We start from the raw sequence: 24,649 nt of genomic DNA, 5'->3' as shown, positions 1-24,649 counted from the left end.
ACCCGAATATTTCAGACTCTAGAACCGAAATTTAAAGTTCAACCTTTATTTTAATTTTTTGAATGTTTTCATACTTTATAGATGTAACTTAAATTAATATTACATACTATATACTTCATATTAAGCGATAATAATTGTCTTTCTTGCTCTCAAAAATTACAAAATCATCTGAAATATAACGATTTTTAATGTTGAAGGGGAAACGATACTATCATTAATGTTTTCTGTAAGGATTGTTCTGAAAAATAAATCCATCAAAACAAAAGACTATTAGATCTATCAGAACCTAATGATTTAAATCGAAACTTTTTATATGTATCTACTCTTATTTAACATATTTAAACGATAACGTAGTATCTGGTTACTACGTTACTGTCACATGATTTATCAATATATTAAACACCAAAATCAGTCGTATATCTGAATATTCACTGCACATTTTTCCAGTCATCAACTGTGATCATACATTTTTACTGTAAAATTAATGAAAAGGCATAAATATTTCGCTCATTACCTGTCTATTCCATACACTTGAAGAGATAAAGAACGTGAAAAACATGAAACCAAGAACTTTTTTCTTAAACCTTACTTGGAGATGCTTGTATGTTTTACATCTATATGTGTTTTCGTCAATGATATTTCATCCCCTTTAAATCATTTCTTTTTGGTGACGAATTGAATATCGGGAGAAATTATTAAAAAATCCTATTGAACCTTATATGAAGATTCTTGCTTGCATCTATGATAAATACTTTCTTCTGTATCCTTTCATTTCATCAAGTGCCAAATTGGATATCGAAAAAACAAAATTATTCTAATTCATACTTCAAGACGCCTGCTTACGTCTGCGATAATTATTCTCTTTTGCAGCTTTTTATTTCTCCAAGTGCCAAATTGAATAGCGGAAAAATAGTTTTTTTTTTTTTTTTTCACCTTACTTCAAGATGGCGGTTTACGTCTATGATGAATTTTCTCCCTTTCATCCTTCAAGTGCCAAATTGAATAAAGAGAAACATGTAATAAATAACTTCTTTTTCAAACTTACTTCAAGATACCTGCTTACGTCTATGATGATTCTTCTTTCTTTGATTCTTTAAGTGAAAATTTGAATAACGAGAGAGCATATAATAAATTACTTATTTTTAACCTTACTTCAACATGGATGCTAACGTTTCTAATAATTCTTCTCCTTTACATCCTTTAAGTGCCAAATTGATTAACGAGAAAGTATATAACAAGTAACTTTTTTTAAACGTTACTTCGAGATGCCTGCTTACGTGAATGATGATTCTTCTCCTCTACATCCTTACAATACAAGTGCCAATTTGGATAAATCTTTACAATACTCTGAAGAACTCAATCTAAGTATTTTTTCCACAAACGACTCAAATGACTCTAACTATGGCATGCAATCAAATGGACCCGGAAAAGTATTTTGGGCCTTACTTCTCATTCCACTACCGCTGGTGGCTGTGATTGGAAATATCCTGGTGATTTTAAGTGTGTACAAGGAAAGAAGCTTGCAGACTGTTACGAACTATTTCATAGTAAGCCTTGCGTTTGCTGATTTATTGGTTGCTGCAGTTGTGATGCCGTTTGCTGTATATGTCCTGGTAAGTTTACTAAACGTGATTTCTGTCCTAGTTCTTTAAAAATATATTTTTTAAATATAAATGTAATGATATATTGTTTTAAAATAATTAATGTTAAAACTAAAATTTAAACATATATTTATTTTGTTAAATAAAACAAAAATGAAAAAAAAATATCCCTGTAGTGCTAACCGTTTCTCTTGTTTTAATTGCACTACTTATCAGTTTGTATTTGAACAGAATTAAAATTCTTCATTTTATAGTTTGGAAATATTTAGCAAAGCATCGTTACTAAAATCTTGGTTAATAATATTATTTTTTGGTTGTTTTAAGCATATTTTGCTCAAAATAAAATAGCTGTGTTTAAAACCAAATGCAAGTACTATTTGAAACAAAATAATATCATTTTGAATAACTTAACATTTAGTGATTTATATGCATTTTTATGTTATAAGAATTTATTTAATGTATTGGTTAATATTATTATTCTTTGCTTCATTTAAGCATATTTTTCTCTAAATAGTATAGCTGTGTTTAAAAACAAATGCTAGAACTATTTAAAACAACAGAATATCATTTTGAATATCTCAACATTTAGTGATTTATATCCATCTTCATGTTATAAGTACAATATATCTAATAATAAATAAGTATATCTAATTTAGAGTAAAAACATGTGAACTTCACTCAAGAGCTAAACGACGTACGTTTATTGATAAGATATTTTTTTTTTAGGAACACGTTTTTGTTGAGCCCAGTGTATTGATAAATTATTGTTTTAATTATTATAATCATAGCATAGTTCGAAAAATCAAACGTTCCTCACAAGTATTAAACTATATGTTTTTAAAATTAATTATTTTCTTAAAATCAACTTCAATAATCTTTAATGAATAAAAATATGATTTAATTCGTTAGCATTTTTTTTTCAAATAAACAAGTTTCATACATTCAGCAATCTATCTTACTTTGCATTTAATCATCACACTTTTAAATGATGAAAATCTTTTATGACAATGATAGCAAAATTTGGCTTCATGTAGGTTATATCTAAAAATGAATCGATAGTTTTTTTTTTTTTTGTGACAAAAACGATAACCAAAGATGCCCCTTATGTTGCATTTACGAGTGAAATGAAACCACTTAAATCAAAATAGAAAATAAAAGCGATAAAAGAATTTGCTAATTTGTTAACTATTTTATTTACCTTACTTTACTATTATTTAAGTTGCCATGTTTTACTCACGATATAAAGTTTCGACAGTTTTTACAAAGTTAGATTTATATTTCGTCTACAACTAAAGTCGAACTAAAAAATAAAAAAAAAGCGTAGTGAAAAAAAAAAAAATATTTACCAATATCCAATTTATTTTCATAAAATGTAGACGATTTAATACGTAAGATAACGATGTAAAGATTTATTTAATGATGGTTTAGAAAACGGTATACATACATGTTGGAAATATGGTACGAGGTTTCTGTTACACCTTAATGTATGTATAGCTAATATAAATCAGTCATTAATAAATTAGTTTTGGCAACAGTTAATGATAGAACCACGTTGTCTAACAATGTATACCATAATATAAAATATGATATTACAGTCTGACCAGCGATAATATGGAAAGGCAAACATCCGGTTTATTGGCGGAACAGGACGCATCTAATAGTTTACAGGGGTCATCGTTCGTTACAAATATGCACATTTGCCTCTTAATTATTTAGACACAAATCTGTAAAAATTAAAATTTGTTCACTGCAATATTTATTTAATCTAAACTTATTCGATCTATATTCTCACTAAAAAAATTAACCGATTTATAATTTTACAACAATATTCTTACCATTTTGCTTTTGCATTTCCGGTCGAACGAAATTATTTATTTATTTATTTATTTTATTATTATTACTGTTTTTTTTTTTTTGTTTTTTTTTTTGTTTGTTTGTTTGTTGTTTTTTCCAAGAAAAATCTTTTTATCTTATTTTATATTATTGAATGCAATCAATTAGTAAGGCACTAGTGACGTTATAAAACGCGTGCAACGAAATCCCATTTTCGTTTTCTTTTGCTAGATTCATTCAGATGAAATCGTCTTTAATTGGCCGATTGCCAAATTACATATAGTTCGTTGTCAAACTGTAAGCGGTTAAGTATCCACGTTAAGAAAAATCATTAGAGTAGCACTCCGTATCAAGGCCATGGACAGTATAACTGCAAATTTATATTTTTAGAAAATCAGCATCGTTTGCACTGTCGGCATTTTTTAAGCAAAGAATGATATTCTCTTTTGCGCAGTAAAAAACTGCTTCGTGACATTGAATAAATAAATCTATTTTCTCATGTCCGCTTTACTTGTTATTTAGGGTAAAGCACTACAAAAATCTAATTTATTCGCAGCAGCGCCGTAACCAGACTTTTCTTTTGGAGGGGGCATTACCAAACACATTTTTGAAACATTTATATGTTCTATCAAGTTTAGTTTCATGTGCATTCTATTGATTTTTGTTACAATAGATTATCTAAATGGAGGGAGGGGATGTTCTTACAAAACGGCATATTGTTTAAAAATAAATGAATTTCTCAATAACTACCATAAACTATCATAAACACACAATGAATTTGTACAATATTTCAGTCAAAACTTATTTCACCAATAATAATAACAACAATATTATTTGTGTCACCAAAATATAAATAAATAAATAAAATGAATAAATAACGGAAAGCATTTCTTTGGGTGAAAAATTTCGGAGGAGGTTTGAACCCTATAAACCACACTCTTGCATACGATCCTGATTCGCAGTCATACAGTGTTGTCATACAATGCTTACACTTAATATATATTCATTTTTCGAAACAAAAAATGCACCTTTTTAGGTAAGTATTAAAAACGATGGAATGAAATTTGAAAAATCTTAAATAATATACTTATGACAATACTTCCTTTATTAATAGTAAAATGAGACTATAGTAAAAAATTTTCCTACGGCAGTTAAAACCTTTAAATGACCGTGAGGTAAATCTTGGTAAAAACTATTTTAAATGGCGCCTGGAACAATATGGAAAATTTTTCAGATCTCGGCAAAACTATGAAAGCTACTTTGTGCTACACTTTCAGTTATTAGAGCTTTTTTAACGCTCGAAGAAAACTGAAAAAGTCTTAATATACACTTCTAAGAGTCTTTTTTTAACATCATTAAAAACTTGGTCAATATTACATTTTTGAGTCGACGAAAGGTACATTTTTTAAAAAATGAAGATATCAATGCATTACAGGTATTCTTTCTTATAGTTGAATTACATGAACCTTGATTTTTTTCGCAGCATTTTAGTTGCATCTCGGTTCATAAGTGTTACACTTTAACATCTTGTTTCAAGTTTGATGCTTGTATGAATAAAAATATCAATAATGTAATTAAAGGAAACAGACAAAAATTATCAAAATAGCTAATTATTGCAGAGCGAAGGGGCTAGTTGTTTAATAAAATTGATTTTTATATTATTTTATTAAAATTAAAAAAGACATGTTAGATTTAGTAACATAAAGCTCGCATGTGGATAAATATGCCTTCTCGTTTATTAAAAACTAGCGGTACCCACACAGCTTTACCTGTAGTAGAAAATTAAAAGGTCATTTGGTCACCTGTATATTTACAAATAATGGATGATGAATTTCTCGCCAATTATCTATGTTAGTTTGCTCGTCCATGTTATGAATATTTACTCGTCCATGATATAGTAATTCGCTCGGTGCAGAGGAATTAAATCTGCCAGTGGTGGTAAAAATAATATCATAGAAAATGAACAAAATCGAATTTTCGAAAAATCGCTTCGGGGTGCTCACCCCTACGCTGCAAACTATAATTTTGTGGCCAAATTTCATGAAAACCAGCAGTACGATCTATGTGCTATGCGCGTAACAGAGATTCAGACATTCAGCTTTATTACCAGGAAAGATAATATGTTGTAAGACATTACTATGGTTACTGATATAGTTATATAGTTGAGGTTGCTGTAATTAAAAAAAAGTTTTAAAAAAAATATTTGGATGGATGGATTTTTTAAGTCTTGTTTGATCAATTGAGATCTTCCCATTTCTAAAGTTCTTTCAACACTTTTTTAGATAAAACTTCTAAATATATTCGAAGAAATGAGTATGAACTTCGAATAAATTTTTTTATCAAATATTTAATTACTGACGCACATGCTTTTACATGAACATAGAAAGAAGCATTTTGAGATAAAATATATCATATCTTGCAGAAAACGTACCAGTTATACTAGTAATTTTTATTCTAAATTGAATAGCGAAAGTTGCAAGACTAAAGCAGTTTTATTAAAATTAAAATTATGTTACCCTTTTTTTCTGTCCAAGATATTTTCTTAGCTCTGAACTAGTAAATCACGGCAGAAAAGTCAGATCTCGTCTTTTCAATACTCTTTTTTCCTTGCTAATTATCACTAGCTAACAAACGACTTAAGAAGTCTGTTATCAATCATCATCTCACCGTCGTCAAAATACATTTTTCTTCCGTTTAAAATTATATCCAGTAGAAAAAGTATGGCGCTATTAAATCAATCATTTTTCAGCCATTAAACTAATATTTCCCTACGTATCTTCCTGTAAAAGGAAAGAAAAAAAGTTTATAAATCATTATTTATAAAAGCTAAGTAATGAATATTCATTATACAAAATTTTAATAAGGTTAATAACCCGAGAAAAAATATTTTTAATTAGTGGTAGAGAAGGTAGTAATTATCCTTCATAAGCTATTAAGGTAGACGCATGAACCATTAATTTTACATAAATAATTTATTTTGCAAACGCAACCTAAAAAGTAAATAACATGATAACCCTTACATTTCAAATTAGTTCCTACATTTGAATGCCATTGTATTGGTTCTTCATACTGATGATTTCATGAATTTTGTTTGAAAAAAATAGAGATTTAAGACCGCTCTCAAGTTGAATTTCTGCAGTTTAGCGCTTTTACTTCTGTTACAGTATTGTTACAATGAAAGCATCTTTTCCTTCATGGCCATCTGCAAATTCCATGCTATTTTAGAAGTATTTATATTTGTTACACACATCTAGCGTAGGACTTCAGGTTCTAAAATTGTTTTGGGGTACCATGTTTATTTCAGTTTCTTGTGACGAAAGACATTGCGTGATTCAAAGTTGGCTGATATTCGCTGTAAAGACGATTCAGAAGCGTTACTGGAAAATAATAGACAGCTGATGTGCCCGATATCAACCAGAAACACATCTTACAAAAACCAAGAACGTTTTCCGATAAAAGTCAATAACCTTTCTAATACAGTAGGAAATCTCCCCTGTTAAAGCCAGTCGTGAATCTTTTAAAATTAAATAGGTTTAATTTATTTCATTAGAACCTTCCTGATTTACTTAGAAAGCTCCAGAAATATTAGAGCAACCACGGTCAAAGCTACGCGAAAACTGCAAACAAGAACCAAGCATATTCCTTGCCTAAAAGGCCTGCCTCGCAAACCTGTAGCTATCCAGTGACTTATTTGCTCCCATTGGAAGCTTTGTCAATCCGAACGGGCCATAACCAAGCTAAAGGCGATACACTTGATAAACACAATCAGTCAATATTTAAATTGGTAACAAAAAATGATTTTCACACCAGTGCAAGGTCTGCATTCGTGCATCTTTTAGGAATTCAGAAAACTTTTTTGCGAAGATAAGGTAACGCACTAGTAGTGGCCACAGTTAAGCATATTTTATGTCTTTTTTAAGCAGTGGGTCTACAATATTAATTCCAATTTTTTAGCTCAATAAACGTACTATAGCTCAACTATTCCTAAATCGTCCCATTTTCTAAAAATGCCAGAATTTCAATTTTTTCAATTTTTTATCCATTTTTTTTCCCAAACTTCAAATTTGATCCAATAGTGGCCACTGCAAAATCTGAGATTTTTAGTAGTGGCCACATGCATGAGTCAGTAGTGGCCATCTGACATCCTTTCCTTAGAATTCACATTACTCACTTTAAATTCAAATAACTGATGGATAAAATTGATCAATATGATAGTTACATTAAGTACCAATATATTAATCACATTTTTATTGTACATTTCTTCCTTCAAAGTACATGCGTACTTAGGATAAAATAAAATAATTTTAGTAGAAAATTTGCATTTTCATTTTTTTACGCTAATGTAAAAGGTAAAGTAAAAGGAAATGAATGTACTTATATAAGTTTTCTACATATGAACTTTGGTAAGTATGAACTGAATAATCATTATCACTACGAAATCATCTTTACTAATAAAAAAGCTGAAAGTCTGTATGTCTGTATATCTGGATCTCTGTCTGTCTGGATGTCTGTGATGCGCATAGAGCCTAGACCGTTCGGCCGATTTTCATGAAATTTGGCACAAAATTAGTTTGTAGCATGAGGGTGTGCACCTCGAAGCGATTTTTCGAAAATTCGATTTTGTTCGTTTTCTATTTCAATTTTAAGAACATTTTCCGGAGCAAAACTATAAGATGGACGAGTAAATTACCAAGTTATCATAACGTGGAACTGTAACATGGGCAAGCCAATTGGCGAAAGTCACCATACATTATTTATAAATACATAGGTGAACCAAAAGACCTTTTAATTTTTCTACTACGGGCAAAGCCGTGCTGGTATCACTAGTTCATAAGAAAATTGTAAGTACACAATTCAATGTAATTCTAGGAAAATTTGTTTCCTAAAACTTACCAAGGTATATCAATGGATATAGGAAACTGGTAGCATAAGTTTTCAATACTACTAAAAGCAGGGTGTCCATGCAATCAGAAAGTCATGGATTTCGGCTATAATCAAAAAACGTCATGGAAAAGTCATGATTTTCGGAAAAAAGTGCTCAAAAATCATGGAAATTGACAATTGGTCATGGATTTTGAGTTCAAGAACATGCATATTTAACGAATTCTACACATTAGCTTAAACTTACGCATCTTGGTCATTTTTTACGCTATTACGTGTTAATCCCAATTTTTCACACATTTCTAAATCCGATTGCATCCGCTTCTGTAACACTCGCTCATTTTTCTTTTCCTTGTGATTTTACCTTTTGGACATTTATAATTATGTATTTAGCATTATTTTTAACCCTCGTTATATGTCTTATTGTGTAGTTGAGGACTTTTAAACTTCTAATTTTGCCGATCGCATTCGATGTAAACATTTTAAGTCACCCGTGTTGACTCAAGAGTCTCATAAAAATTATCATTAATTCTCAGCTATGTCTTAAGTTAATGAAGAGTTTAGAAAATAAAATTGGTCTGAAGAATTAATTACGGACGTTTTGTCTATCGATACAATACAGAAATCAGGGAATTTTCGAAGGTAAAATTTTTAAAAAGTCCGTAAATGTTACATATTTCACAAATTCGGAAATTTTTTACAACATTTGTAACCTATCATAAAACTTTGACTATAAATGTCTGGTATTGTCCGGTAAATTAGTTTTTAAGTACTTTATTATTTTATTTTTTTCTGATTATTTATGCTATTTATTGTAAACATAATTTTAGTAACTACTAAATTATTGCTAGTCACAGATAATTTAGAAAACTACTAGTAGTACCATGCTCCTATTTTTTATTCGGTAAGCTTTGAAGTTTTATCCGGTAAACTGATTACTTCCCCCTTCCCAAAAATTTGAATTTTGGGCGTCCCTGACTATTAGCAGTCATAAATAAATATGAATCAATAGATTATAAATTGCAAAACACATAGTTACTGACATGATTTAGAATACCAAAGAGAAAAATTGATCCATAAACAAGTGTTATAACTAGGAATTTTATATATCATGGCTTTTTCTAATTTTACTGTGTGTGACTTACTTCTAATAATGTTTTACCTTTAAAAAAATGTATTTTTAAGAAATGATTGCTTAAATCTAAGAAGTTAAAATTTATCTGCTTTGCTTAGAAAAGGGATAACTTCGATCAAGCATTATGCCCTTCCCCCTTCATTTTTTTACCTGCTCAGCAAGCAGGTTGCAATCTCTCTCTCGGTTCTAGTAGAATGTTTCTCCGCTTTTTGTACTAGTGCGCCGAATTCCTTTTTTTTTTACCAACAATGTATTTAATACCCCCCCCCCTTGATATGCGCCCCTGGGCCATGGCGCATGAGCCTAGGGGATGGCCTGTTGAATAATCCGGACCTGTCCATAGAAGAGGTAAACGCACTAGCAGTCACCACAGTGAAGCGTATTTTTGTGGCTTTTTTAAACTGTGGGCCTACACTATCAATTACCATATTTGAAGCTCAATGAGCATATTAAAGCCCTTCTCTTCCTTAATCGTCCCATTTTTTAAAAATGCTAGAATGTCAATTTGTTTATTTTTTTTTCAAACCTCAAATTTGATCCATCAGTGGCCATTGTATAATGTACATGAGTCAATAGTGACCGTATTGCTGTTTAGAAGTGGCCACCGGGTGGCCACTACTAGATCATACAATAATATTATGTCAGAAATGAGGCAGGTTATTATGTAAAGATATTACAACCTATTAAAAGGAAAATTGAGTTGATTTATAAAAAACCTCCCTGATTCAGTAGTGGCCACCCGGTGGCCACTTTTGAATTTCCCAACTTTTTTGGTACCAGTAGTGGCCAGGTGAACTGTCAGCCAAAAAAGTAACTATTTTGAGTTGAAAACGTTCCAAACATGATCTTTCACATTTCATAATATGGTTATAGCTCTAAAAATATTATTTTTGAGCATTGTTCTATTCATAATACAACACAATGTTTATATACCTCGTTACGGAGAAGCGTTAGAAGACAGCTGAAAAACATCGACAATCCAGACGACCGTATTAAATAGTTGATAACAATTTTCCATGATGCTCTACCTACTCCTCCTTGAATTGCTCACTACACCATAGCCTGAATTCTACCTCCTGCAGGTTTGAATCCACTGGGACCTCTAGAATCCTTATTTTTAAAATATAAACGTTAAAGTGGCCACTACTGGTGCATTTACCTTACTTGATTTTTTTCGGGAAATAAATGAAAACCTCTGAAATCACGAAACATTCTACGGAAATAACCAGTAACGTTTCGAATTTTTTTTTACAGTGTTGGTTGAGAACGATACCGAGCATATCGTCGTATTAATTTAACCTGAATTTTAATTTTGGAATCTTAACGCTTAAACACACTCGAATTTGTTTACCCTTGCTTCTTCTTTTATATAATTGCTATCTATTTATTCAATTAATATTCAACATAATGTTTTCATACCTTGGTTCTCTTCAGTTTCTGCACTGTAAAAAAATTCCGAAACGTTACTGGGTATTTCCGTGTTACGTTTCGTGATTTTAATGGTTTTTACCCACTTCCTGGAAAAATCAAGTATCATTGTCAAAACGTTTCCTGGATTGTTACAAGTTGCACGATTGAAGACCTTTCACTGTTGTGAAAAATGTTTTTAGCTCCCAGTTTAAAGATTAACAGAGCGTATTGATACAGTGTATAGGCATCAATTCAATTACTACCCGTCCATGCTAATTAAGCTCCCAAAGGGAGCGAGTAAGTATGGACTACGTTGCTTTGCGAGAATTGCAGGCGAGTAAAATTCTCGTTACTTACCAGCAATTCTGGCTTAGTTTGGCCATGTTTGCAATAATGCTCTTGGAACTTCCTTGATAAATTAGGAATATGCCAAGCTATTATATTATACCTTCTTAAGTTTACACTAATTTTCCAGAGAGACAACTGGCTTTTAACGGCAAGATTTCTGAATTTTCAAGAGGCTTCCTGGATAATGTCGGGAAGGTTACTGGATTTTAGCGGAAAAAGTTCCTGGATTTTGCAAGATATGTTACTGGAAGAAATTGGGCACATCAGCTGCCCATTATTTTCCAGGAACGTTTCTGAATCGTTTTTACAGTGTGTTGCTGTGGTAGCATTGATGTGAATTCTAAGGAAGACTTTTTATTTACTTTTTTAAATCCCTTTTGCGTATTCTGGTCGTTTCTTTAGGCAAATCATATGGCAAAGCAATTCATATTACGAACAGTGCAAGACATCGTACACTGTAAAAACGATTCTGAAACGTTCCTGGAAAATAATAGGCAGCTGATGTGCCCAATTTCTTCCAGTAACATATCTTGGAAAAATCAGGAACGTTTTCCGCTAAAAGTCAGTAACCTTTCTGAAATTAACCTTGAAACTTTCTGAATAAATGCGAAATCTCCCTTGTTAAAGCCAGTCATGTCTCTAGAACCTTCCGGCAAAATTAAGTAGGTTTAGTGTTAGTGATTAGAACCTTCCGGATTTACCAAGAAGGCTCCGTAGAAATCAGAGTGATCACTGCCAAAGCTATGCAAGAAGGAACCAGCCATATCTCTTGCCTGCAGTTCGTGCCTTGCAAAGCTGTAGCCATCCATTTTTTTTTTCGCTCATCATTAATTGCAAAGCTGTAGCCATCCATTGTTTTTTTTCGCTCATCATTAATTGCAAAGCTGTAGCCATCCATTGTTTTTTTTCGCTCATCATTAAGAGCTTAGTCAACCTGGACAGGCCTTAAGCAATCATGGGTCGATACACGTAATAAACACGCTGATTTAATCTTTAAACTGGTTGCTAAAAATATTTTCCACAACAGTGAAAAGTTTGCACGCGTGCAACTTGTAGCGATTCAGGAAAGTGTTTTGGGAAGATACTTGTTTTTACGGGGAAATAGTTGAAAACGTGTGAAATCCCGAGACGTTCCACGGAAATAACCAGTAACGTTTCGGATTTTTTTTACAGTGTAAGGCATTTTTGGGTTTCGAGGTATTTAAGAGCAAGCAAAGAGTTCTGTAGGCAGCTATGAGCCCCCTAGACTACGTATTAGGCCCTGGTTAGCTGTCTTGTAACTCTGGAGAGCACAGTCCAGTTGAAACAGTTGCACAACTATCAATTATGTGTTTTTGGTCTGTTCTCAAATTTTCAGTATTTTCCTTTTCATTTGCCAATGTAGAAATACATGACAGAGGTAACCTTGAATGATAGCATAAGCAGGTTTTTGCATGACATCAGTTTGGGTTTGATTGCGCCAGAAAGTTCTTAAGTTCAGTACTTTCTCTATCTTATTTATCAGGTGTCAGACCGGGAGTTTGCACACAAAAACACACAAAAATTTACAGCAAATGCTGCAGTTCTTTATTTCCCTTTTTTTTTAACACCTGTAGTGACAGTGTTTTTTTTTTTTCTTTTTTTCTTTTCATGTTCTTACGCGAGTGCTGCTTCACGCAACTGTTTTTGCTTAAGAGACAAAAACTTTGTTTTTATTTTAAAAGATTTACCAGTTGTTAGGAACGAATTCTGCGTTGCTCCCGTTGGGTTTGAATACTAATCAAACAGAGAGCTGCACTAAGTTTTCTAATAGCATATTTTAAATTTAAAAAATTTATAGAAGATATATAATTTTAAGAAGTTAATTTATAACGTACCACGCATCTAAATATGGATCACATGTGATAAAACTATGTAATTATGGCAGAAAAATATGACGAAAACAAATTTCTTACTATTTGAGACTTTTTATTGAAAACGTTAAAAAAACTGAAAATTGCTAAAATTTCTGCTTATTTGTGGCAAAGGAAAAACTTATGCCACACACCCCAAAACTTTAATGGGAGTTGAGTGTCACCAATGGTACCTTTTTCGCGCTACTCATCATCGAAAATAGAAACATACTATTTTTACTAATTTTGGCTAAAAACATGAAAAAACAGCATTGTTTCGAAACCTCTACCCAATTGCGGCAAATCATGAAAATGTCAGAAAAAAATTCGAATTTTTTATGTGCACTTTGCTCCACCAATGGCACCTTTTCCGCACTAACCCATCATCGAACTAAAAAAAAAAAAGGTGTTTTTCAAACCACCCTATTGTATAGTCATCACTTTTTGAAAATGATACCTTGAAAGGAGTTATTTTCTTAAGTTTAGTTATCTTACATTTTCCCCTCCAGGTAAAAATACATATTAAGTGGTTCCAACTACTTTTATTCGTTAAATGGAAGGTAAATTGAAATCATTTACCTATAAATTTTACTTCCCCTATTATTTGTAATGTTCAAATTCAGATGTTACCATTCTGCCCATATCTGCTATAGTTTGAGTTAAAAGGAAGCAACTGAGTTTGTTATTTTCCTGTTGTTTTCAAGGATGCAATTTTGACTAAAATAAAATGTTTCAGCGTATTTACATAAATTTCGCGGTTAATTTAAGCTTCTATGTGATTTTTCTTTCAAAATCTTATTAGGTTGCATTTTAAGGATTAAGCAGGTCTCATCCGACCTGTGGTTTTCTGATTGAGCATCATCGATGCAGAACTTCTAAACTAAGCATCAAAAACGATACTGTATATTGCGCGCTTATTTCCCTTCTTCAACCTCATGAATAAAAGAAAAATAAATTTCTGGATTTAAACAAGTCCCTAGGGTAAATTTAAAAACAATTTTGAAAATGTAAACACGCTTCCATTCGCTAACAATCAGTTACTAAGTGAAATTTTTCATATCCAGTTACTCTTACAGAAAGTATAATCTTGAATAGAAAGCTCAAAATTTCATCTCTCAATTCATTCAAAAGTAAGGGAACGATCTAAACTTGAACCATCATTTTAACACCATTTAATCCTATGTAGTAAGCACTATAGTTGATTTTAACCTCCCTTTGTAAAGTAAAGGACGTATTGTATTCGGGGGAAAATGTTCACTCAAATATCAGCCTAAATTTCTATTTTGCTCAACCTCGAGTGAAGAGTGAGTTGCATTTTCGGCCCGACCACACGTGCATATACACCAAAGAACGTATGGACGTCCGAAACATCCATTTTGACAATCCCCGACTTAATTACCACGAGTTTTCTCGTGACGTCTGTATGTGCCTATGTAAGTATGTATGTGCTTATGTAAGTATGTATGAGCCTATGTAAGTATGTATGTGCTTATGTAAGTATGTATGAGCCTATGTAAGTATGTATGTACGTATGTTATATGTACGTGCGTACTTAAGTATCTCGCATAACTCAATTACGGTAGGCCGTAAAAAGTTGAAATTTGGTATGTAGATTTCTAACGGGGTATAACTGTGCACCACCTCTATTTTGTGTTGCATTCGGATATTCCAAAAGGGTATTTTACACCTTTTTTGGGGTAAAATCAGTGTTAATTTTCATGAAACTCAAGTTATAATTTGGTGAGCATTTGGCAACATGTTCCAAACTTTTGGTAGCCAAATTTTGTCTCCAACTTGGTGATGTAAAAAGTTGGGAGATAAAAAATTGTTTTTAGAATCTGGTTTCAATTTGACGCTATTGGCGACACTTGAGAGTTGATTTTAAATCACGTTAAAATTGCCATCCATATTGCCGTTATCTACATATAATGCCTGCAGCTAGACCTACAGGCACACTAGAATTTATTTTTATATAAAAGAATAACAAGCTATTTTAATAATTCTTAAGCTAGTTTCTAAATAGTCTCTGTAAAACGCTTTTTTACTTCGATTCGTGACAAACTAGGGAAAGGAGAATATTCAAAATGTTTTCTTGCTTACTTTAAGGTACTATTTTCATTAAATTGTTAAATTGGCGTAAAAGGATGTTATCTGAGGTCATGTGATGTCATCAACTCGTTTATTTATTTATTTTTTTTTTATTTTATTTTATTTTATTTTATTTTTTTTTATTTTTTTTATTTTTTTTATTTTTTTTTTTTTTGTACTTAGGAAGTTTTGCGCTAGGACAAACTTTCTTACCCCCCTTCAAACGAAGTTTTTTTTTTTTTGTATTCTTTCCACTCCTTGTTTTTTAATTGCCAAGAAAGCACATGCCCAAAGCGCCAGAGATTTCATAAATTTATATATTTTAAAGATGCCTAAGTAGGCGAAAAAATGAGTATTTTCAATAAACGGCTTCTAATGGCAATTATAGTTGTGTTTTGACATCATGTTTATGAGTTTAGATCGTTAATAGTCCTCAAAGTTTGAGAAAAAGGTTTATGATTGTCAAATTTAAATTTTCTTATCTAAATGTGATCGTTTCCGAAATTTTAAAAGTTTTTTTTTTTTTTTTTTTTTCTGATAGAGCATGCTTAAAAACAGGATTTGACCTTTTTCTTTTTAATTTGACAAAGTTTAATATTTTTTCAAGAAATATTTGAATCGGTCCAATTTAACTTTTTTCGCTTCTGCACATGACATCACAAGTGTTGAAACACAAGTGTTGCATTCAGTAATGCCATTAGCGCAGAATGCAATATGTAATTCGCTTCTGAATTATATCATAACGTGCAAACGCGGTAGACATCAAGCGTAAGCATTCAGCGCGCCAGTGGATTAAGCGCCAAAGTTCATCCCTTGTGACGTCATAAAGACCACGCCTTGTTTGAAAAATCAGACATTTTACAAAATTAACTAAAAATTAAACGTTTTCGAAATAAAACATTTTTCTCGATCCGTGATGTTTTTTTTTTTTTTTTTTTTGCTCGTTCTATCAATTTTAGTGACTAAAAGTAGTAACGAAAGAAGAGGAACTGAATATTTATGAGACAAATCTGTGCCTGAAAAAACTGATTTAAAGTTTAGATACTTGATGAGTAACGAAAGAAGAGGAACTGAATATTTGTGATAGGGGTAATATCATCTGTTTCTCTCCCTTACAACAAAATAACCACTCCTTTTTCTTTTTTCTTCCTATAAATCGCGTTTAATTTGGCCAACTAATTTGTAGACACTTTATCATAACAATGTTTATAAAACTATATAACTGTAAAATTATACTTATTTCATAAGCTAAAAAAGCAACGCTGACGTGTATTTTTTCACTTATTTATTAACAAAACTACTTTATTTGCTTCATCAAAATATCCACGATATATTTATGCAAGGACTTTGAGTGAGCGTATGAGGAGCATTTTTTCCGTCATCTTAGAAAAGTCCCCCCAATATTACATTATGTTACATAAAACATTTCTTTTATCCTTAAAAAAATTAGTTTGGAGACTTTCTATCAAAATAGTGAAGGACTTTTTAAACAAAAGTTTATATTCAAAATTATGCATTAGTTTTGCGAGTCAAAACTATCAAACCCCTTTTTTGCAGGCTGGATCCTCCAAACACCATGGGAAGGTTTCTGACAAAAAAAAAAAAAAAAAAGATAGGGCCTTCAGAAACATGTCAAATATGGTTACATTCAATGAATATTTAAATATTTGCTGCTACACTATTCTTGGTGCTGCGCTAAATAAAAATCTGCCTTCAATTCCGATGTACGCTTTTTCTTTCTTCATATTCATTTTTTGTTTGCACATAAAGTTGTTAGAGTTACTTGTGTTACTTTACTGTTCTCGTGAATATTTTTTTCAATCAAATGAATCAAGTGTTTTTTACAATGCTACTCTAATAAATATTTTAAAAACATCGGAAGTATTTGGGGTTGCATCTTCTAAATCAACTTTTTTATTTTTGTACTAATTCCACAACTTATTAACATGTTTGCCACTGCTTCAAAATTTTCTCCGGATTAAATTCAGCTTGTTGATAAAATTTATTTCTAGTTAAAATCAACGACTTAAATCTTCCAAATAGTGGGAAATAAATATTTAAAATATATTTTACTATTCGTAATATCCTAGGAGATGGCGCCACAAACTATTGTCAATCCTTTGATTAGATGTTTCCGGGTTGAAAAGTAGATTTTTACCGATTAATGTATTTTTTAAAACCAAATTCAGAAATCCAAACGGGCATTTTTTTAAAATAGATACTTTATTCTTTTTTTAAATCTGAGAAAACAACAGAAGTCATCTTTTTTCTTCAAAATAATACACAGTTCTAAGAAGAAACGATCATGTAATTAATTGTTATGAAGTAGAGCTGCGCATTTTTTGCACAAGTTATGTTTAATAGATTTGAATTATATTAATTTTTGAAATATTTGAAATGCAGGATGAGTACAAAAGGACCCAAATCGTACACCTAGTACCAGGGGTTCCCACCTTTCATGTCGGACACTGCCATGAAAATAAATATTTAATATATATTTTACTCTACATAATATACTACGAGATGGCGCCACAACCTATTGTCAATCTTTCAATGGAAAATTCTTGGATGGGATGTTTTCAAGGTTAAAAGTAGATTTTTGCTAATTAATGTATTTGTTTTTTTTTGAACCAAATTCAGAAATCAAAACAGGCCTTTTTTTAAATAGATACTTTATTTTTCTTCAAAATCTGAGTAAACGACAGAAGTTATCTTTTTTCTTGAAAAGAATACACAGTTTTGAAAAAAAAAACGATCATAAAATGTTCTGAAATTGTCTGATGCATGTCCTTTTTACTTCCTTTTACAAAAAAGGAAGCATTGCATTCGTGGAAAAATTTTCACTCAAAAACGTACAATAATTTCCATTTCGCTCACCCCCGAATGAATATTAAGTTTTTTTTTTTTTTTTCCATTCGACCACTTCGTGTATAAATGCCTAAGAACGTATAGACACGCGAACTATCCATTTTGACGATTATTGAGTTAAATACAACGAGTTTTCTCGTGAGTCTGTATATACGTATGTATGTATGTGCGTATGTACGATGTGCGTGTGCATGTCGCATAACTCAAGAACGGTTATGCCCTAGAAAGTTGAAATTTGGTTCGTAGACTCCTAGAGGGGTTTAGTTTTGCACCTCCCTTTTTGGTTGCATTTGAGTGTTTCGAAAATGGTCTTTTGTCCCTTTTGGGGGGGGGGGGATCATTGTACATTTCGATGTAAACTCAAGTGGTGTCATAATTTGGCGGACACTTGGCGATATATCGAGTCTTTTGGTCGCCAAGTTTTGTCGCCAACTTGTTTTTTTTTTTTTTTTTTTTTTCCATTAAAGCCCTCCAAAACTCCTGAAACAGAAACATAAAATGTTTCTCAATATTTTTTTTTTTTTTGAATGTTCACATTGCAAAATGTTTTCGTATAAAACAAAGACCTCGTTGCAAGAAGGGACAACCCTAAATTTTAAAAATATTCAGAAATCACAAAAGAAAGTGTCTAAAATTAATTTTAATACTAATACTATGGGTGCCTACCTTTCATGTCGAAGACTTCATCATTGAAATTTTTAGAAGAAATGTGGGGGGGGAGGGAGTTGGCGGATAATTTTCACTTTTTTGAGGGGGGCTCTTGCTTGGATCTTCGCGATATTTAGGGGTGGTGCGCCCTTGCTCTTAAGGGGGGAGGGAGGCACTCTTGCCTACTACAACACTGCCACATCTTCAGAAACTACTTATTGAGAAAAATTAATTTAAATACAATGCGCCATAGCTAAAATTCTTATAGTAACACACTGACACATCCCAAAAATAAGGTTGAAGATTTTTTTTTCGCTTGTGGCTGTTTTGTTATTTAAGAGAACTAATAAAAATGCACCAGGACAGGGACCGATACAGGATTTCATTTTAGGGGGTTATGCTCAAGAATGCAGTCTTACGTAGGACAATTTTCTTGAACTTTTGAGTCTTTAGGTGTCAACAAAAAGTACAAAATTGGCCATTAATTGACTAAAAACTTAACCAATTTTAACTATTATAAATTAAAATTTATATTAGGATTAATTAAACTTCATAATAATTTAATACATTAAAATGATCTAGTTAATTTGTATTATATTCTGTTCTAGACTAGTATTCGCACCAGCCAATACAATAAATAAATACTGCGAAAACCTAATAAAAATTAAATGTTTTAGAATATAATGATAAATATTGATCAAAATTAAATATTAGCATAATACTCGACACAGGACACACATCCAACTTCACATAATATAAAACTTCAAATAATATAATAATAAAAAAATCGGCAAAAATCTTCTTTAAAATAAAATATTTTACAATATACATAATTTGGACATTGACGAATACTCACCGATTCTTTTCAATTGTAGAAAAATTAAAAGCGAATGAAAACGTCGCAGTCTCTGAGTCTGATACAAGAACTCCGGATATGTTTCCATCGGTTTTGAGTTTTTAAGCTTTTTTCAACTTAAAAAAAAAAAAAAAAGACAACAATGTTTTGTCACCAGAATACTTCATTTTTTCGTTACTGGTAGTCCTTTTTCTAAAAAGCTCGGATTTTTTCAGCACAGTTTCCGTCGAAAACAATGGGATGGGAACAATCGTGTAACTAGGTTTTGGGCTAACACGATACTAAAATTTTTCATTTTTTGCCCGCCACTAATTCCAAAGCACTGACTTAAGCTAACTATTAATAGCTCATTTAAAATTAAACTCAGTACGAACAAAAACGAATCTAAATAAAAATCACTACAGAATGGAATCGGACGGCAGACACTTCTTTGTTTTCAATTTACTGGCGCCTAAAAACAGCGTCGTGAAGAAGAGACTGTATCAAGCAAAGCCATTTCACTGTCTACATATAAATAGAAAAGTGACATGTAATACCCCAAAAAAAGGGTATTCAAAAAGTATTTATTACTTTTTCTTGTAGTTTTGGTCAGGTTTTCTTGTCTTTCTTTTTCAAGCTGTCATTTTCATAACTCAAATGCAATGAGCCTAATAATAGATTACAAAGTATTTTAGCGGATTGAGGAGGGGGGTCACGACTCCCATGACCTTTTTTATCCATCCCTTCATTTAATGCCATAAAAAATTGAATTCAAAAAGATATTTGCCTTTTCTTATGGTTCCAATTTTCTTTTAATTTTTCCAAGCAAACATTCAAATATTACCATGGGTTTGCTGGGGGGGGGGGAGTCATGATCCCCATGACCCCTACCTTGTAACCGCCACTGTGCCAAGACATGTATATAACTCAAAATCGACTACTTTTGACTTGTGACGAAATTGTGTAGGTTGTAACGTTTTTATCTCTTGCGTAAAGACAAGAGAATGCATAGAATCTAAGAGACTTTTATCTAATATTTACAGCTATTTTACAATAATTTTATTTTGCAAGATATTTGTTAACTTCGAGAGCCCATCGTCTGTTGCTCTCAGCTCTTTGCTCAGTAATGTCTCTCCTCTTTGACCTACTTAATTTCCCTTATATACGGAATTTTTTCGATGGGGGAGCTTCTTATTGTTTACGCCAAGACTCGCAGTATGATGACACCCCTCGTGGGTTATGCTTTTTCCTAGTGTCTGGGATTTGGAATATCGATGACAGTGAACTAAAAAATGTTCGTCATAGTGTCACAGATATCATCTCACAACAAACGGAGAAAGTTAATGAGCACAACAAATGTCCAGCTCCGTATAGAATTCAGCTATTTCGAAGATCCCATTGCAAGCATTTCGCAGAAAAAGGAAGGCTAATGCCGTATTTATGTCTAGTCCTAGACTTATCCAGCTTCCATTCTGGTGAGAGATATAAAACACAAGAGTAACGTGTTTTTCTCACGATGAGTGTGGTCTGGGAAAAAATTTCTATACCGACCTCACACATTGAATCGAAATAGCAAACAACTGGAGAAATAGTGCATCGGTATAAGGTGTGCGAAATATGCTGGTAGCGAAATATGCTGGTATTCGCTGGTAGCTATGTCGTATAAGCGTTGGTGATATGTTGAGTAAAATGTAGCTTAAGGTAAATCCAGAAAGTTTACCTAGTTCACAAATTCAACAAAAATGTATCGGGAAATATTTACTGTAATGAACCTCATTTTCACTCCTTCCTTATTACTTTCTTCTACATCTAATATAAACAGGAAAGTATGTGATTCGTAGAAATGTTTGAATTTCGACGGATTCGAACGTTTTGAGGTGTGTTGAGTTTTTAATTTGTTTTAGTTAAATCTTCTTTATTTACAGAATACAACAATCAAACATGAATCAGGCAACACACCTAAAGCTTGGACACCAGTTTTCTGCAACGAGGCTTTTGTACAAATGCTAATTTTGTCCCCCGGCAATTTCAGAACCAAAAGATCGGATAAATCAGCTTCCTTTAAATAGTTGTTGGAGATGTCGCGCACTTGTAACGAAATATAATATTTTTCTTTGCATATTTCAATACAAATCCCAAAACCGGTTAAAAATAGACCTGCCCCTTTTTGCACTGAGGTCCTCAAATACTAGTTTCTAAAAATATTATTAACTACTGAAAACAAAACTATGCTTAAGTGTTCATACACTGGCGCAATATGGCCTATGAGGGCTCTTGCGCGATAAAACCAAATATAACCCACAAACCGAATAACTCTGGACAGAAAAAGCAAGTTTTCGTTAAAGTTCACAATAACCAAGCATTTTAGTTGGGAAATTGTTACTTTTTTTTTTCGTTTTCAGCGCACTGTTTAACAATAGTTTGTTAAATGTTTCTAGTTGTTTCCGCCGCCTTTAACAGAAAGCTATTATCGTCGCATGTCCTTCTTACTTGCTATCAAAAAGCCAAGAAATTACGCAAAACGGGAAAAAATGACGAACAAAAAGATGTCGTCATCTCATTACAGTTCTCGATGTATTGCGTAAACTACTCGAAACATTAACATCAATGCAACTCGCAAAACCATAACTAACAAATTAATAAATCTGAATTCATAACTTAATTTCCCTACGCATTTCCGCGAGTTCTTTCTGCAGATAAATTTAATTATCATGGTATAAAAATTACGCGAGACCACAAACACTGGTTCTACGCTTGTTCAACCGAATACTGCATGCGTGGGAGAAGAAGAGTTATTATTTAATTATCTACTACACTGACCACATTATCACACTTCGATGATATTGCAGATGAAAAATATTTTCAGCAAAGGTAATTAATTGCAACGTGGAACGGTTAGAAATGATTCTTTAATTAGTTAAAATATTTTTGATTTATTTTCAAGTACTTACCTAATTTCTACTAATATGTATTTTTGGCAAAAAGCGTTATTATTAATTAAATTTTCTTTTCTGTGTATTTCTGTAATATGTTTTATACTTAAAATATAATTTGTTTTCTTTTAAAAATTTATGTAGTGTATGAATAGCAATTATAAATACAGTAAAACCTGTGAAGTTGACCACCTGTCTAATTCGATCGCTTTTTTCAGGCACGGAATAAGCCCTTATCATATAAATCAAGCTATGTAAGTTGACCGCCTCTTTAAGTTGACTACTAAAGTAGGGCACCGCAAGTGGTCAACTTACACAAGTTTCACTGTATAATGCAAAATTAAATTTAGAGAAAATTTGTAGCGTAAAAAAAAATAAAATGCTGAATAAAGGTTTGTATTTAATCGTTGAAAGAAAATATAGATACGTAAGGAACTGTCCGTAAATGATGTAATTATTTTTCTCCATTACATTTTTGACCTCCCCCCTCCATTTCTTCTTACTTGAAAAAAATGTCAATTGATGGTGCCGCAGATAGTAAACCGGTCAGTCAAAGAAAACGAATTGAAATTCAAATTTTTCCTCCAATTGTGACATTTGATTGCAGCCGAGGTAGACATTTTGAAAACATTGTAATGTAATTTTGTTCACTGAAAACATTTTTCGAAAAAATATGAACTAATCTGCTACTTTGATGTTGTTGTTGTCGTGTGCCAGCCAGGCTGGCAATTTGGGGTGCGCTGCTTTACTTTTTCAACTGTACCGTAGTTTGGTGTGAAGTCCGACTTCTACAGTACACGCATGCCATAAGGATCCGTTTATAGGGTAGGCAACCATTCACATCATAACAACACATTCACACAAAGAAAGGACAAAGACAGGAGAAAGAAAGTACGTCCATGCCCGAGCCGGGGTTCGAACCCGGACCTTCGTGTCGCAATCTGCTACCTTTCTTCGATTTAAAGGTTTACTATATGCGAAACCATCTATTGAAACACTTTTGAACTACAATGTGGAACTCTGGGGATACAAACTTTATGGCTCGCCACATGAATTTTCTGCAAGAGTTATTTTTTTATCATTACCCATTTTCCTGCTATAAATTTAATCCTGTTTAAACAGTCAGTGTATTTCAAGATACCCTGTATAAGTATCACACACTAAACGTATAGCAACGACAAAACTACAGCTGCAACAAACGCCATTTGTAACGAGAAAACTACAACTGCAATAAAAGCCATTCCTTATTCAAGACTTCCAAAAAATATAAGTTTTCTACACTTTGATATATTGGCATACACAGTTTTACATCGGCTTTTACCGTTTTAAGATGTAATACATTTGCTGTTTATATAAACTAAGTATTTCCTTAATACCGGTCATTTCTAGATACATTAACATTCAGAAGCAAGTACTCTACGATGCTTATAAAAAGATGTCATCTTTTCCCCTGTGTAGCTTTCTATTCCTTTATATTCAAAACAAATAAAGGCTGAAATGCCTAGATTTTTACCAAATTTTACGCTTCTAAAATCTCTAAAATGTGACGAGCCGTCCACTGAGAAGAATACCATTATTTAAGGATAAAGATGGAAAAGGCATTGAACTGTTATGAGTTGCACATCTGTTCCCAGCAATATTTTCCATTTATTTTGAGTTGAAATGACTATTTCTTTCTTTAGCCTTTACACAGAAAAGAAGATACTGTCGCTGCTCTAATACCACGACGAAAGTTCGGGTGAAAGTTTCAATTGTGGATTTAAAAAATGTACGTAACAATTTTTACGTAAACTATAATTTTAGGTTAAAACACTTAGAAAAAAATCAACTAAATATGTGTCGTTTATTGTAAAATAGTATACCTCTATATTTTCAAATGCGTATTTCTTTACTAAATGTTACCACACTATTTTTTTTTTCTTTTAGGATAAAAGCATATATATATATATATATATATATATATATATATATATATATATATATATATATATATATATATATATATATATATATATATATATATATATATAGCTCTCTGTTTAACGACTTTCAAGGGACCACAAAAAATCGTCCTTAAATAGAATGCTTTTAAAACTAAAACGGACCATAACTCTGCATCTGATATTAAACAATTTTGCAATTGAATGCATACATCTGTGACTAACGGTTGCGAAAATAAAGGTCTTGCAGGTTAAAAC

At 32.0% G+C, this 24,649-nt stretch overlaps 1 protein-coding gene across 1 annotated transcript in view; it reads left to right on the top strand.

Moving 5' to 3' along the window:
- The first annotated feature begins 1,265 nt into the window (after positions 1 to 1,265).
- The window catches only part of LOC129228496 (dopamine D2-like receptor), a 71,926-nt gene continuing 48,542 nt past the window's right edge, over positions 1,266 to 24,649 (top strand). The window contains exon 1 of the mRNA XM_054863177.1: positions 1,266 to 1,613. Coding sequence (XP_054719152.1) covers positions 1,266 to 1,613 — 348 coding nt within the window. The remainder of the gene's footprint in view (positions 1,614 to 24,649) is intronic.

Source organism: Uloborus diversus, chromosome 8 (assembly GCF_026930045.1).
Source record: "Uloborus diversus isolate 005 chromosome 8, Udiv.v.3.1, whole genome shotgun sequence".
NCBI lineage: Eukaryota > Metazoa > Arthropoda > Arachnida > Araneae > Uloboridae > Uloborus > Uloborus diversus.
Note: the sequence above shows the minus strand (reverse complement) of the source record. Positions and strands in the feature narration are given on the sequence as shown.